The 16,870-nt window shown below is 36.8% G+C and overlaps 1 protein-coding gene across 1 annotated transcript; it reads right to left on the minus strand.

Moving 5' to 3' along the window:
* Window positions 1-5,201: 5,201 nt before the first annotated feature.
* LOC107084017 (fibulin-7-like) lies at window positions 5,202-16,297 on the minus strand. The gene is made up of 8 exons (XM_015373647.1): window positions 16,077-16,297; window positions 11,965-12,124; window positions 11,654-11,824; window positions 10,995-11,120; window positions 7,513-7,689; window positions 7,286-7,423; window positions 6,275-6,410; window positions 5,202-5,829 (listed from the first exon to the last, which is right to left on the minus strand). The coding sequence occupies exons 1-8, from the start codon at window positions 16,143-16,145 to the stop codon at window positions 5,466-5,468; spliced, it is 1,341 nt and encodes a 446-aa protein (XP_015229133.1). The 5' UTR covers window positions 16,146-16,297; the 3' UTR covers window positions 5,202-5,465.
* Window positions 16,298-16,870: the final 573 nt, after the last annotated feature.

The following is a 16,870-nucleotide window of genomic DNA, read 5'->3' on the forward strand; positions in this document are numbered from 1 at the left end:
AATCTGGCCTTCGGAGGACGCATCCCATAAATTTGAACATGGCAGAGGATCCAAAACCTCCACTTCACATTATTACACATGGGGATGCAGAAAACTCCACACACAACATTGTCATCTAAAGTTGTGGGTTTGATTCCAGGTTCACATATCGTCATCTTTGGACAAGACATTTAACCCCTGCAACAGTTGGAAAATTCAGTCAATTTACCATTTATACTTTAAAGTAAAGGAAAAAAACTCTCCTTAGAACTGATTTAAAAAAGTATCCTTTTTTTTATACCAATACTGAATCCAGAAACCACACTAGATCTGCAATTATTTCTACAACAACCATGGGCATTAATAGGTTAAATAATATTAATCCTTACACTGAGTTAAAAGTTCCTTCTGTTTGTATTTTTTCTATTAAAGAAAATCACAAACATGTGTTTCATACCATTTTTTGCTAAATCTTGCGAGCATTTATTGTTGATTATCAAAATTAGGCGGAAAAAAATGTTAGGGAAAAAGATAAGGAATAGATTCCTTACTGACTTGGTTGGACATCACCTCTAAATTCTGACCAGCAGGGGGTAGTGTTGCATAATAATCCTATCAACTAATCAAACTAAAAGGCATACATTTACCAGCACATCTCTACCTGGAACAAAATATAAAAATATTTTTTGGGAAAAATAAAATCACTGTTCTGACAAAATTAAAAGTTGCCTGTCAGACTCTTCCGAGTGTCTGTCAGCTTTTTTGGCCTCATTTCAGGTTAATGTAAAGTTTCCTTTTCAAGAGGAAAACAGGTTATTTTTGCACCAACCTCAGTACAATTGTACTTTTACTTTTTTACTTAAAATTCTGTGACAGTCCTACTGTCTAGCAAATAAAATATGACTAAAAATTATCATGAAAGGATTTGTTTAAATGGAATCAGTGTTTGTCCTCCACATGCCTAACTGATTGTAGTTGTGAGGATGCAATAAGTTGTTTTTTTATTGTACCAGTAAATATTTTTTTTTCAAAAGTAAAAGTACTTTTATTATCAGTGACTTTCACTTTTATCAAGGTAATTTTCTGTTAAGAGATTTTTACTTTTATTTAGCAATTTTTCCTTAGTAATTTATACACCTCTGAGCAAGAAACACATTTTGTGTTTGTATTAAAGAGTAAAACACAGCAATGGATTTCAATTTCTGTTTCCAGTTTTGGATTCTTGTTAAGGTAAGCATTTATATGGTGGTAATAAACAAAGCTATCAATTTAGCATGCATCCATTCTGAGTAGGAAATATTTCCTTAGCTATTATTCCTGGTCTACCATCCTGTCTTGTTTCTTATTTTTTACTTACCGTAGCTTTCAGGCTGTAGTTCTGGGATCACAGGGAGTACATTTAAAAACTGTGAACAGTTTAAACGTTGCTGTTGAAGAAACCATCCCCAGCAGGCCAATTGCTGCAATCACCATGCTTTATTATGGGGTATTGTTTTAATGTTTGGGGAGTGGCGGCCTCGTGGTTAGGGCATTGCGCTTGGAATCCTGAGGTTCTGAGTTTGAGCCCCACACCCACAGACTGCCACTCTGAATCCCTGAGCAGATACCCTTAATCCCACACTACTCCCCGAGCGCCGCACAATGGCAGCCCACTGCTCCCCAAGGGGACGGGAGAAATGCAGAGTTCATTTCGTTGCTCTGTACTTTTGACAGTGTAATGACAAAAAGAAAAAAAAAAGATGGAGCTGGATAAAGATCTTGTTCAATATTGGTTTGCTTTGAGACAAAACATTTTGCATAAGGGTCATGAATGAATAACTTTATGTAAGACAAACCATTAATGAAATAAAAATACATGCATTTATTACAAATATGACATATTATATAATTGTTATAATTTAGTGCTCTTTTTAGTGTTTTTGTAAGCTGTCGGATATTTCTTGCTTTATACATTAGCAGTGGAATTTGAAACTGTGGCAGATCAAACAATAATAAAGCAGGAATTAATAAATAATGGGTTGATTTGGTCATGATAGCTGACCTATGAATGATCTTGTCGGTTCTATTGTGCAGCGTGCATAGAGGTTTTAAGGGATTACCCAAGACTTCTACACAGAAGCTCAGGTATGGTAAAATTAGTGACAGTAAATAATGTGTTATGCTTTATACATCAGAACATGTTTTGCTTTACTAAAAATTGTGATGCTCCTAGGTAATTTATTCTGGACATGTTTGATGTGAGGTTTCCAGTGGAGCTTGTAGTCGATAATAATAAGCTACTGATAATTACATATTTCCACATATTGTTGCTGCTACTTAAATTGCTCTTTATCCACTCCACAACTGCCCCTCCCACAATATAATGCTCTAATTTCCTGATTAATTTATCATGTTCAATTATGTCAAATTTTGTTTTAGATGAAAAAACAGACCAATTGCATTTTCTTTTTTTCTATTGAGTTCCCGAATTCCTCTAATAATTCCAGAACTGCTAAAGTTGTCGATCTTTGTGAATTAAATCTATACTGACTTTCAGAAACTAGTTGTGTTTATCAATTAAGTTTTCTCGTCTGCTTATTAAGAGTTTTTCAGAAATCTTTGGAAATTGTGCAAGTAACGAAACAGGCCTATAGTTTATGAATTGGTGTCTATCTCCAGGTTTGTATAATGGTGTAAGTATTGCAGTTTTGTTTGGAAATGTACCAATTTTGAAAGACAGGTTATAATTGCATCAATAGGTCATTAGCCTGTTGTCCTAATCATGTCACCACATTAAGTTTTATTTTTGTACCTCAAAATATCTTCCACTGCTGTGAGAAACATTGAGTTTGTATTTCCTTTTGTATATGAGTTCCACATTAAACTCTCTATTGGATCAGAAATGTTTTCTGCCAGTCTTGGTTGATCCTCATAATGTATCATGAATAATCAGATCATTGCTCATAAAATATTGTGGATAATTATTTTCTTTGGGTCCTTTCCTAATAAAGTATATAATATATTCCACATGTTTTTTTTATATTACTCTTATTCTCATTTGATAGTTTACTATAATAATCCTGTTTAGCTGCCTTTAAAAATTTGGTTGATTAAATGTTATATCTTGTGTATCTATTTTCTGTCTTTACCATCTTGTACTTTAAGAATTCTCTATATATGTTTTTGTTTTACTGCCATTCTGCCGTTTTTGTGATCCATGAAGTTTAAGAATATATATATTTGTTTTTCATATATTTTATTATCGGACAGTGTTTATCATGTGTATCACGTTAAAATATATATATAAATATATGGAAAAGTTACATAAATTTGTTTGAGTCCTGGTTTTAAACAAGTTTATCATTTTTAAATACAATCATTGACTCTTTTGTAATTTTGTGTCATCCTTAGCAGCTTTCTTATAACAGTTATAAACTACAAACAGCAGTAGATGCTCCCTGATACATTTAACAAATAATATACTTATTGTGCTGTTTTCTATAATAATATGTCAATATTTTATCAATTGGTGTGGTAGTGTGGGTTGTGACCCTACTGGGTTTAGTGATTTATAGATAAAGGCACAAAGTATACACACTATTTATAAACCTTTCTGGAGGCTTGTGCATCTCTGAGTTTAGCAGATAAATATTAAAGTTTCTGCATAACAAATATAAGTTCTAATTTACATTTATGAATGTTTTTTCAAAGGGAGCCATAAACATTTCAATATTGAAGCAGATCCACCCCACTGACACCAGTGAGCATCCAGAGAACGGTCATTGAGATAGTGGACTCTTATAATTACCTGGGTGTTCACCTGAATAATAACCTGGACTGAACTCACAACACTGATGCTCTCTACAATAATGGCCTGCTGAGGAGAATGAGGTCTTTTAGAGTGCAGGGTGAGCTCCTAAATGGATTCTGTTGTGGCATAAGCCATCTTCTATGGAGTTGTCTGTTGGAGCAGTGGCTTACCTGTAGCTGAGAGAAAGCGGCTGGATAAGCTAGTCAGGAAGGACAACTCTGTGATTGGATGCCCTCTGGACTCAATGCAAGAGGTGGGAAACAAAGGGACCTTAACTAAAATAACATATGTTGGGTAATGTCTCCCACCCCATCCATGAAGCTTTTGCTGAAATGCAGAGCTCCTTCAGTGACAGACTGCTGCACCCTAAATGCATTATCACAGATCCTTCCTCCCAGCAGCTGTAAGAATTTATAACAGTCACTGTTTCAACAACCTCAATAAGTTGTTACAATCATGCTGATGTTCCGCAGTTTCTGTCTTATTTAAACAAAAGTGAGTTCTCACAGATTTAATGGGATAATACAGGTTGCAAAAATGCAACATAAAAATGTAAAAAACAAACCAGAACCATGGAGACGTCAGGGGAAAACAATCACAAGGAGCCAGGGTAAGATGAAGTAAGAAGAAGAACCAGCCCTGAGGGACTGCAAAGGGGTGTATTTATGGCTGACTGAACAAAGGCAGGACTAACGAGCTGATAAGGAGCAGGTGTGAATAGAGCTGACAATGAAGCTAAGGGAAAAGAAAACACAAGGGGGCAACAGAGGAAAAGCAAAGAAAAACCTAAGAAACTTAAATAAACACACCAATAAAGCTAGAAAACAAAGAAAAACATGGATAAACGTGAAACTTAGAGAAAACCAACAGAACCAAGACCGTTAAAATTCTACTTTTGAAGGCAGAAGTTTTCCCTGGGTTTTCATTTTGGAGTAAAAGAGTAAGGATAGCTGAACATAAACTGTATGAAGGCCACACTGCATAACTATATTGTACATTTCACTTCATTTTCACTTCATTATAAGTAAGCAAGTTATTATGACTAAATGTACAACAAATATCTATACTTTTAGAAGGCATTGCTGTTTTTATTCTATAGAAATAGACAAATTCAGTTTTGTGTGTTTAAAACAGCTATTTTGTGTGTAAAACTGGTTTTGCTTATTCTAAAGGTAAATTTATTCCCTGGGCTATGATCACAGAAGCTCTTTTCAGCAGCTTGATCTCAGCTGCCTCGGTGGGAACAGTGTTTGCTCTGTACTGTAGGACCTAGTGGTTTTTGACAACCGCACCTTGTATTTATCAGCTCTTCCAGTGTGTTCCTGTTTTTGCAGCATGTTTCACTGAACTTCGTGTGCTTACATATTCCACCATCATGTTTTGTACCAAGATGTATCAAAAATACAAGAAGAGACTTTACATTTTTTTACTCAATATTTAATAGTTACATTGAGGCACCTGTATGAAGTAAAATCATGCAAGACATAAAACAAGATTATAAAGACAGTTTAATAATAGTTATATAATCTTCATACATTTTGCATGGACCACCCATATCATCACAGCATGCCGGATATGTAAAAGCAGGTGAGAAACATTACTTCTCTCTTGTTCAGCTTCATTTAGGAGCTCTCTCTTGTTTGTATTTCAACATTTACAGTCCTCTTCATCTTTTAAATATATTTGTTTCACTTCTTTAAAATTCATACTGGGAAACAAACATGGTGATTTTGGTGATGTACCTTCCCAGCTGGACCCGTCTCTCTAGCTCACTCATCTCCACCTCTGCCTCCAGGGTAGCGGGGCCCTGCACAGGGCTCACCAGCATCAGCTGACCCGTCTGACGGTCCGAACGCTGAACTGTGAAGTGGCGGCGCGCTTGCCGTCCCCCTAGTAAGGTGAAGCGAAGCGTGTCACCTAATTGCCTCAGGGCTGAGACTCTGAACATGACACGTGGGGCGGACAGGTTGGACACAACAGCTAGGTAATGGTAGGAAAAGGAGTTCGGGGCCTGAGAACAGGATTTGTTATCCAAAGGGCATGGGTTACGTTCACAGCGCCTGGAAGAGAATAAAGGAACATTTTAAGAAAGTACCGGTGCATACTTTTACAAGCTACTGCAGGGATGTGTGCTACAGCTAGAACTACTAAATTATGTGTGGAAAAGTACAAATTCATGTCTCAGAGAGAGACAATTTGAAATTTAGAGATACTTTTGATAAAGATGAATATTTTATCAGCTAAAGAAAATCTGAACCTTTACATCCAGTCCTGGACTTACGTCACACTATCAAAGCAACTTAAAAATGTTTTTTTTTCTCTGTTTTAACATATATGTGTATAGATAATTGGTTATTTTCGGGTGTAAATATCTTGCAATTCTTTGCTTACCATGATTAAGTCCACTGGAGTATAATTTCCCTACTTTATGATGAGTATTGATTAGATATGGATTGATTTAAAGCACTATTTTGTTAAAAAAAAAATACTAAAGACTTTGCTCACATGGGTGATGTTTTGACATATGTAGCATGAGGGATTTTGGGGCAGTCCACCTGAACACACTGGAAACCCCCGTATGTATTAACACACATCTGGTCCTTTGTGCAGTTGTTCTGCCTGGTGGCACACTCATCGACATCTGTGAGAAAAAAGAAGAACCAGGAGTTTCAATCAATTAACAAAATACCTTAATGTTGTTTAGACTGTGAAGAAGGAAAATTCTTCATAAACCTTGAATATTTTTAGACTTGTATGTTTTCTATCGATTTTGTGTTTAGAGGATGAATATAAAGGTGCTGTTGTAAGCCTAGACAGTTTTAATGCAGAATTGTCTTATGGGCAGTGTACATGTTTTTCTAACATCTGGGGGTTTAGAGCATAGCATAGTTTTTGGAGGTCATTTTTTCTTTTTTTTCAGACTTAAATTAATTTAATTCAGTTTATTTATATAGCACCAATTTGCAACACATCATCTCCAGGCACTTTAAAAATCAACCAGATCATACAGTCAAATTGATTCAAAGTTTTCTATCTAAGGAAAACCAGTTGATTGCATCGACTCAATCCATCACACTAACATGCTTGTAGTGACAGTGGAGAGGAAAAACTCCCTTTTAACAGGAAGAAACCTTCAGCAGAACCGGACTCGGTGTGAGCGGCCATCTGCCGAGGACGAAAGGGGTTCAAGGAGATAGAAGGAGAGATACAGAAATAAGCAGAGATACAAAAGGCAACTCTCAAAAAGCTCCCACCAGGAAACACACAATCATTGTTGCCCTCACTTGTCTCATGTCATAGAGGTCATATACCCCTATTTCATGAAATGCAGCTCATTTTGTTTGTTCCGTATTTAAAAAAAAAAAGTATTTTTCAAAGGATTTCAGCTTCTTGTTTTACTGTGATCTGGATGTGCTGGCATTAAACTGGCCTCGATGTATCGCCTAGAATCCCAAACTTATGGAGGACTCCTTGAAAAAGTAAAGAAGCAGAAAAAAAGTAGAATTGGGAATACACCTTTACAGCTCCGTCCGTCACGAGTAATGTTATACCCAGAAGGACAGGTGCAGCGATATCCTCCAGGAGTGTTAACACACTTGTGTAAACACAATTTTCCTGCAGGTCCATTATGGAAGAGCTCACATTCATCTATGTCTGTAAAGTAAAATTAATGAATGCACATTAGACTTTCCAAACAGACAATTGTTTTTAGAGTTCCACCAAGTAGAGGCTGTGGGACGTACCTGTGCAGCTGTAGCTGTCTCTGCCAGAGATGGTGTATCCCGGCTCACAGGTGCAGTGGGTGGTCCCCTGCACTAAAGTGCAGCGTGATGGACGAACAAACGGCCCAGTTGTGGCAGCTGGTAAGGTGGAAGCAGCTGAAGCGGAGCCAGCAGAAGTATTTGTCGTGGTGATAAAGACTGGAGGAGAAGGGGAACAAGAAATGGTGGGCAGATGCAGCAAAAACTTTCAGTTTGTTGTAGTTTTTTTCTTTAGAACTCCAGGCCTTCAGTGTTTAGATTTTTAACTGACACAGTGGGGCAGACATGTCTAATGTACTGATTCGAGTCACTGTCAGTCCCACCAGAGAAAGTTTTACAAGAAGTGGAAGTTTTAAATCAATTAAAAAGCATCATATTTCGATTTTTGTTTATATATATTTACAATAAATCAATGCTTTAAAAAAATCAGCAAAAGTTTTAAACCTATGGAGCTAAATCGGTCTCAGTTTTCACAAATACACATATGTGATTAATACATGCATAGGACAAGTGCCGCACACACAGCACGATTCATGCAAGCTTACAAGATTCACACATGTTTAGCACATGATTCGCTAAAGTATTTCTGGTCCATAAACAACTATAAATGAAATTATAAAGTACCAGTTGTCTTTAACTTTACTGCATGTGTGTAGATTTTTGAGAATCTCCTGACATACCTTGATACACAGATGCATTTTTTTTAACAGGGGATTGTTTGCAACCAATCAAAGAGCTCCCTTGTATAAGCCACTCACAAGAAAGTAATCCACTTGTGATAACTATTTGCTCCCCTCTGGTCCGATGTTCTGTCAGATCAGCATACTGCGTCAGGCCAGCATACCCTTAGTAATACGCATTACATATAGTTTCCTCTGCCTCAGCACTCCTTACATCCAAGTATGCTGTTTTATTTCGTGAATTAGTCAGGTTTTTGTCACAATTTGTGCTTAAAACAACAACAACAAAAAAATCATTCACTAGGTTCATTACACACATTCGGTTTAAAAACATACATTTCATGTTCGTTAGATGAGGATCTTATTAAAGAATGATCAGCATTTTTTCCACAGAGAATTAAATATTTATAGGGAGAAGATTCTATAACCCAGTTGACAGGATATGAGATTTATTTGTTTTTAGTTTGTTTAATGTGAGCGACATGCAGATCATTTTATTTTTACAGCACATGAGGAACTACTGAAATTATTTTCAAATTACACATAAATAGATTAATTAATTCCACGGGGGGAAAGGAATGGATTAGGATTCACTTGATGATAACAACCTACTGAGCCTACTGGCACAATCTTAAGCCATTCAATGGGACTGATAACCACTAATAACGATCATGCGGGTGCATGCGTATTATTACTACGGGTATGATGAGCTGACAGAACACCGGCCAGGTAAAGATCTGCAATTGTAATCACAGTTAACAGGAAAAAGAACATCAAGAAGATCCTGTTTGTCAAATTAAAATATGGTAATGAAAAATCGGTAACTACAAATTAGAGCATAATTCTTATATATTTTCAAAACCTAAAACTGTTTCATTAAGTTATGGGATGCAGATTATCAGTACTTCAACATACCAGGAAGCAGATTTCTCATCTCAATCAAAATATTTGTTTTATACTGAGAGGCTTAAATGTTTTATCAAATCCAGTCACAACAACTTCCAAGAGCGCATCTGACAACTTCAAAAGAAACGTCTTAATGCAGGCGGCATGAATACCGAGATTCTGATTTTGGATGTAGATATTTAGATTTATTTATTTATTTGCAAGGGACAACCAAAGAACAAACCAATTTTGTATGATTATTCCTATTACACACAACGAAAAAATAATGTTTGGGCAGAAAAGTGTGATTGATGCTATTAGTGAGTTTTAATATGTCATATTAAATTAAGCCTTCATTACCGCATTTTTTTCTCCTACGTATTAAATAATAATATTGTGCATGCTCTCCTCGAGCTCCAAGGAATTCAGAGCGGAGTAAGACAGCTTTGCTTTGCGAAGGCGGTTTGGAGAGGAGCAGTGACTGAGGGGTAGGTTATCCCACGTGGATTATTTTCTTGTGATTGGCTTATACGAAGGAGGTCTGTGATTGGTTGCAAACCATCCCTTGTTTAAAAAAACGCCTTTGTCTATTGAGGCACGTCAGGAGAGTCTCAAAAATCCACACTGAAATGCAGTGAAGTTTCAAGACCACTTGTACTTTGTAATTTGATCTCTAATTGTTTATGGACCAGAAATAATTTTGGAGAATCATGTGCTGTGGATGTGTGAATTTTGTATGCTTGCATCTGTGAGACCGATTTAGCTCCATATAAACCACACTCCAGTAAATCAGGTCAGAGCGATACATGTTGTTGTTATATAATTTAATCATTTTGTTTCTTGGTTAAAACACATATAAATCAGACATACCGGTAGTAAAAGCTATGATAGTGGTTTAAATTGAAAAAAAAAAAAAGATTTCTTACCTTTGCAATAGTGACTAAAGGTTACATATAGACTTTAAAACCTCTGGGCATAACAGAAGTAAACCTATTAGTACAGATTAATTACAAAAAATATATTTGGAAAAAAAAATCACTATTTGGAAAAAAAAATCACTCGAGAAACTTCTTGTTTTTTTGTTTTTTGCATGAAATGTTGGCCTTGCTCTGCTTTGACTTGTGAGATTTTCTAAACTTCAATGAGTTCTGTGTTTCATCATCTAGACATCTAGATCTATGTTTGTGGTTGCTTGAGAATTATTTAAAAGGAACATTTGCAAGACCATTGAAACAGGTTTAGGAGTAAAACAAACTGTACAAAATATATACATTAAGAAATAGGACACAATTTCCAAAAATACTCTGGAGCTACATCAAGTACTCTTTTAATTAAACTATTCTTTGGGAATCATATGGTCGGGGCCTGAGGCCATAATGCTGTGAAGTCTGTGATTTTTTTTCATTGTTTCAAACAAAAAAATAATATTTTCAATTGGGTCTGTGTCCACATTTCAAACCAAAATTAGAAAGTGACTGAAAAGTAATGTGGAATAGTTGTAGGACAAAGACATAAAAAAAAAAGTAAAAGTCGAAACATAAGTAAATAAAGTATTTTAAAAGTTTAAATGAACAAAACAGAAAAAACAGCAATTTTTATGTTTGATGAGTTGGAAGCAGAATATGATGGGATAACAAATAACACAAAACCTCTGCACCTGGTATATATCAGTCCTTATATTATTTTCTTTATATATCTTTTTTCTTTATATTCTTCTAATTCAGAAGTCAACATTTACTCTCTGATATCATTTGTTTAAGACAGGCTTCAAAAGAAAATCAGTCTCCTTAAAACTGATATATTATAGATGTTTTTACCACTAAACATAAAAACTGACTTATATGGTTTACCACCTTATCAGAGGGATGAAATAGTGAAAGAAATGTGCTTTAAACTCACATGTTGGCACTGGGCTTTGACAGGTCTCTCCAGCCCAGCCTTTTGCACAGACACAAGAAAACTGGTTTACCTCATCCACACAAGTCCCTCCATTCAGGCATGGAGAAGACATGCACTCATTGAAGTCTGAGGGAGGGAGGCAGAGACAAGGTTACACATGGCTGGTTCGTTTGAAACCACCAGTTCATGGCCACATCTAAGACTTAAATCGGACTCTTAAGCTACTAAGACACCATGACCATCTGGATCCATAACATAGGAATTTGAGAAGATAATAAGACAAAGCAAGCTGATGTTAAATGTTACCAATTGGAAAGAAAATCCAGGTTTGATCAAAATCTGAAAACATTTAGGAGAGACAAATTTGTTTGAATGGAATATACCCATGTTAGACCTTTTCTGGACAAAACACAGCATGTATAAAAGTAGTATGATCACAAACAATCAAAATGCAGAAGGAAAACAAAAAAATTAGATGAAAAGAAGAAAATTAGAAGGGTTGATAAAGCAGATGCAGACTGTGTAAATCATCGGTTAGAGAGTAGTGTGATGTTGGGGGAGAAGTAAAAAAGGAGATATTATAAAAAGGAGGAAGAGGAGAATAAATTGTAGAAAATGTCTCATCAGCCAGAGAACGTTATACAAGAAATAATTCAAACCTCGGCATGTTGGCTGCTGGCCAGTCCAGATAAGGCTTTCCTGACAAACCCTGCTCTCTGATCCCACTATTTCATACCCAGGGTCACATAGAAAGTGGACCTCATGGCCAACATTGTTGGATTTGCCAAGTTTCCTCCCATTAATGGGTGCATCCAGTTTGGGGCAGGTACCTTTTTGAAATACAGGCATTGAACATGAGCATTAAAAATAAGCTTCAAAGCAACAGACAGACAGACAGACAGACAGACAGACAGACAGACAGACAGACAGACAGACAGACAGACAGACATTTATAAGCTCAGCAGCTCACTGTTTACTGGTTTTGCTGCCTGCTTTCCTGCACTGGTTTGCAGTAAATTAATCTTCTTCTTCAGGTTGCGTAGACTCTGCAAACAGGAGGCTTCATGGGCTGACAAAAGCTTCTGTACCTGCTTCAGGGTACCTTGGAGTTCCTGCCTATTCGGACAAACCTGGGGCAAAACAGAAAAAAAAACCTAGCCACTGATGCCACAGCTTTATTTGCAATTAGGACATTACATCTATTAAGAAATCAACCCTAAAACCATAAACATATTATTTTAGCTTCATGTTAGCTAAACAAATGTAGGAAATGTAGATTTGTGCTGTCCAAAAGTACTTGTGTGCTAGAGTTGATGCTGTACCACCAATAAGTAAACATAGCCACTAACTTTCATATCATTTAGTCTATTTTACAGAAATTTCATGTATTAGACCAACAAAGTACTGCACAAATGTAAAGCTGAAGGAAATGCTGATTTCAAATATATTATAAAAAAAAAAATGCTGCCTGTTTATGTTTAGCCCTATTTGATTTTGTTGCTATGAAAATGGCCACAAGCAATTGCTTTGAATAGTCAACCAATAAAAAAATAAAAGAAAGATTCCATAATTTAGTTGAATGTCAAGAATGGGAGAAAACAAGTAGAAAAAGTTGTTCCGGTCAGAAACATTGAACACGTTTGGTTAACAAGCAAGGCCCAATTGCTTGTGGAAAAACTTTGGTAATATAATCCCAACGCTGAAACACGCTGTCGAAAACGCTTTGCCAACAAAGATACAGCTGGTCAGAATTTGAAAGATGTGTGGTTCTAAACACAGGTCACTTTAGGAATAAAACCTGTTGAGAGCGGCTAAAGAGTATAGATTAGGGTGGAGGACTTTCGGAGAGTTTGGCTGCACAATGCCACAGAAGTGCCTTGCAGCCAGACTGGTACTGGGTTTGATTCCCAGGTTCTTTCTGCATGGAGTTTGCACATTCTCCGCTTGCGTGTGTTGATTTTCTCTGGGTACTCTGGCTTCCTCCCACAGTCTGAAAAAAATAATGTTAGGTCTATTGGCATGTTTAAATTGCACTTAGCCGTGAGTGTGTGTGTGTGTGGTTTCATGTCTCTGTGCTGCACTGCGATAGACTGGCAACCAGTCCCGGGTGTTGCCCGCATAGACTGCTGTAGGTTGGCACCAACCCTGACGGATAGGTGCAAGAAGATGGATGAAGGGACTTTTAGCCAAAGACAAAAGGTTTAGATCGAGGCATGGAAACTATTCTTTCGGGGGTAATGAACTGAATTAGGGCTGCAACAACGAATCGATAAAATCGATAAAAATCGACTTTTAAAAGCGTTGGCAACGAATTTCATCATCGATTAGTTGTGTCACGCGATTAATGCGTCATCCGCCGCCGCCGTCATCACATCCACTTGACTGAAACGGGGGAAGACAAAAAAAAATACAGCAGAGCGAGCCAGCGCCGGAGGTGCAGTGTTGCCAACTCAGCGACTTTCAGACCCCTCCAGCGACTATTTTTCAAAAAAGCGACTAGCGACAAATCTGCCGACTTTTTACGGTGTCACTGGCGGCTTTTGGAGACTCTTACGTGAAAGCATGTATCCTTCCTACTCTGACGTGGGGCGCCTCCCCCATCCCAACCACGTTCTCCCGCTACCGCAGGAGTCCCTCTCAGCTCTGCAGTCAGAGCCGCAGGATGTTTACCCTCAGCGTCCGACTGCAAAGGAAGCGGGCATGCGCCGGGATTGCCGGCGCAAATTGATCACAATAATTAAAATAGCCTGCGCTTTGTAAAGTAAAAAAGTCGTAACATGCAACTTTTGTCAAAACAAATTAACATGGCACGGAACCACCATGTTTGTTTGGTTTTCAAGTGGGGAAACGTAACGTTAGTTTCTCAGGTAGCTCATCTGATGCTTTCCTTACCGTGTTAGTAGGTTACAGACAGTGATAAGGTCTGCTACTTATTTTACTTTTAATTTCATTTGAATTAGCTTAAGCGGCGTTTATATTTACTTTTTAAATAAATTAACTTGCAAATTATGAGGGCAAGGCTTTTAAAGTTTAAATCTTCTGGCAAAGATAAAGTAAAGATCCTGTAATTTATGGAAGTAAAGCAGAATAAAATCCAGCAAGATCAGTAATATGTCAATTAATTATATGCCACATTCCCATATAAATCTGTCTTTGGAGGATGTGTTTTTAAACACCCCTAGTTCTTTCATTTTTATTCCAAATACAATTTATAATTTGAATCATAGGGCTATTTTTATCTCTATGGTCAAGTATTTTCTCAAGTAGCAACTTTAAGTGCTATACTTTCCTGTCTTAAAAGGCAGAACTCTTCTAGTCTAAAAAAAACTCATTTGTTGAAATGGGGGGACCTATTGTTTGAACCCCTTAGGGGCTTTTAAAAACAAAAATGTCTTTTTTTGCACTTTATGAAACAAAGTACCCTATATTTTGTGGATGTGCAGCTACATATCTCATGTAAGTTTGCGTAGTTTTAACACTAACATTTATTTTTCATATTGCACCAGTACAGTTAATGAGCAACCTGTACTTGTGTGCTTGTTTGTTCTGTCTAAAATGTTTATTTTTGAATGAAGAGGTTAATATAAAAAATATTTTTTGTCAGATTCATCGATTAATCGAAAAAATAATCGGCCGATTCATCGATTTTTTAAATAATCGTTAGTTGCAGCCCTATACTGAATAACATGCCAAGGAGGGAGGTTGAATAAAAATAATAAAATAAGATTAGAAATTAAGGACAACATAGTATTGCCCAATTACTTTTGTACTACTTCTACCAAAGAAAACAAAATGTTTTAACACACCAAATATCCTTTTCAAAGTTTCCATAGCTCTTCGTTCACAACTACTCTCATCAGTTGTAAAACAGAGAGAAATATTGAGTAAAACAAAAAACTACTTTAAGATTGTGTGTGTAAATAGACTCAAAGTGCAATGTTTCAGAAGGTGCAAATACTTTTACAATAGCGTGTAGAAGGAATCCAAGTTTTCACTTAGAGAACAAGCAGAAATTTCAGTAGCTCAGTCATAAACACACAAACCATCTGTACAACATGTGATCATCATTTTAAACTAAAGACTGTGTAGGAAACTCAGAATTCGACTCATTGAATTCAGTTAGCAATACTGGCAACTGTACTTCCTCTGGCAAATCTTTCATGTTTTGGATGGAGAGGGAATGGAGGGGCACTTTCATGTTTTCAGGCTGTGCAGTCCCCTTGTTGCCCTCATTCATTCATCTACATCTTACCCCCACCTGCCCAGCCAAACATAAATGTTTTTGCACAACCAATTGGTGTTTTCATCTAGTAGGAGTTATGTAAGAAAAGCCAATATTTGTTGAAAACACCTTTCTTTATTTAAGCTCAACAGGGTTTGGAAAGACTTCAATCATCCAGAGGAGATGGAGGCTGGTGTTTCACAGCGTTGCTCTCAAAGGCCTCTTTCTGCCCCCGATATACAGCATTTAAAGTAGCTCACTAATGTTAGCACATTTGGCTCAGAATTAAAGTAATCAAAGTTAAGTAAAATCAATACAAACCAAGTAAAAATAATCAATATATAAGTGCATATAAAGCAAATAGAGGACTTAAATCAACTCATGTTCTTGCAAACCATCATGTTGACCACATCTCAGGGAAAAAGTAAACAAATACTGTACATGAAGGTGCAGTCATACATGCAACAGTCTGAAGAGACTTATTCACAGATGCTCAGCTTCTTGGAAAAGTTTTGCAGCTGTGCAGCGAAGCACAGCGTAGATATAGAAGTGAATTCAACGCTGGCAGACTGTGGCATGCTGGTGCTGAAACTTGCGTGCAAAGCAGGGTGAGTGAAGTATTTTACTCCGTAGTACAGTTAAAACTTTCATAATCGTCCTCATGGGCACCTCATAGCAAAATGGCATTTATGGGAAGTTATTTACAAATATCTAAACATCAAGTTATAGTTTCTGAAATATATACCGGTATTAGAAAAAAATAAATATATCAGAAACTGGAAGGATTTGTATAGATTAAACTTAGATCAAGGTTTTATCAATTCTGTGGATTAAGATCTGTTTGCTGCAGAGGTACTTACTTGTCCAAAAGCAGGATGTAGAGAAAACAAATACACCAATGCAATGAGATTTACAGCCGAAACAAACATGTTTCCTATGAGCAATCCTGTGATGTGTTGAAAGCTGTCAGCAGCGTAAACCTGGACATGGAGCAGGAATGTCAGGTGAGGAAAAAGTCCTGAGCAGAAATGCTTCTGCAGCTAAATAGTGCGGAATGCTGGGTTTATTTTACAGCAGCCAATCAGAGAGAAGAGACTTGGAAGAAAAATGCAACCACATTATCCCTTCGCATAAGTTGGGGAGCATTTCCTCTCCAAGCAGGCAACTTGAGAACTCATAGGGAGCTGTGCCCTCTGCAGGAACAAGCTCATACTGTACATCTATGGCTGTCCTTTTCATCTACTCATTTAAATGGTTTATGCAACAGGTTTCAAAAGACAGTTTATCTTCCTGCATGGGGCTGTTGAATATGTGAATGGGATATAACAGATTCCAGCTAACAATAGAAAAGGAAGTTTTGAAAGAAAATGGCAAATACAAGACAAAAAAAGTAGCTTTAGCGTGAAGTGATACTCTCTTCTCTTTGTAATAACTGCAGGGGCTCCACTTCAATCTTTTTAAGAGTTCATGGCACGTTTTTCCAAAATAAAAATTTATTTAAAAAAACATATATCTTGGTTTGTTTTGTTATTTACATTTAGGAACTTAAATGACTCAACTGTGAAGTTTTAAGACAATATTTCCTTGTTATTGTAGAGTATAGGTTTAAGCTTCCCAATAGACTGTGATAGTTGTTTGATCCTCCATTCCAATG

Source organism: Cyprinodon variegatus, unplaced genomic scaffold, assembly GCF_000732505.1.
Source record: "Cyprinodon variegatus isolate N-32 unplaced genomic scaffold, C_variegatus-1.0 Scaffold5, whole genome shotgun sequence".
NCBI lineage: Eukaryota > Metazoa > Chordata > Actinopteri > Cyprinodontiformes > Cyprinodontidae > Cyprinodon > Cyprinodon variegatus.

Bases quoted from the DNA above. Each gene is read 5' to 3' on its own strand.
- LOC107084017 (XM_015373647.1), bottom strand. From the start codon at position 16,145: ATGTTTGTTTCGGCTGTAAATCTCATTGCATTGGTGTATTTGTTTTCT. The intron at 7,424-7,512 runs GTACGTCCCACA...TTTACTTTACAG, and splicing joins AGACAGCTACAGCTGCACAG to ACATAGATGAATGTGAGCTC. The intron at 5,830-6,274 runs GTGAGCAAAGTC...ATTCTCTTCCAG, and splicing joins TATGTCAAAACATCACCCAT to GCGCTGTGAACGTAACCCAT.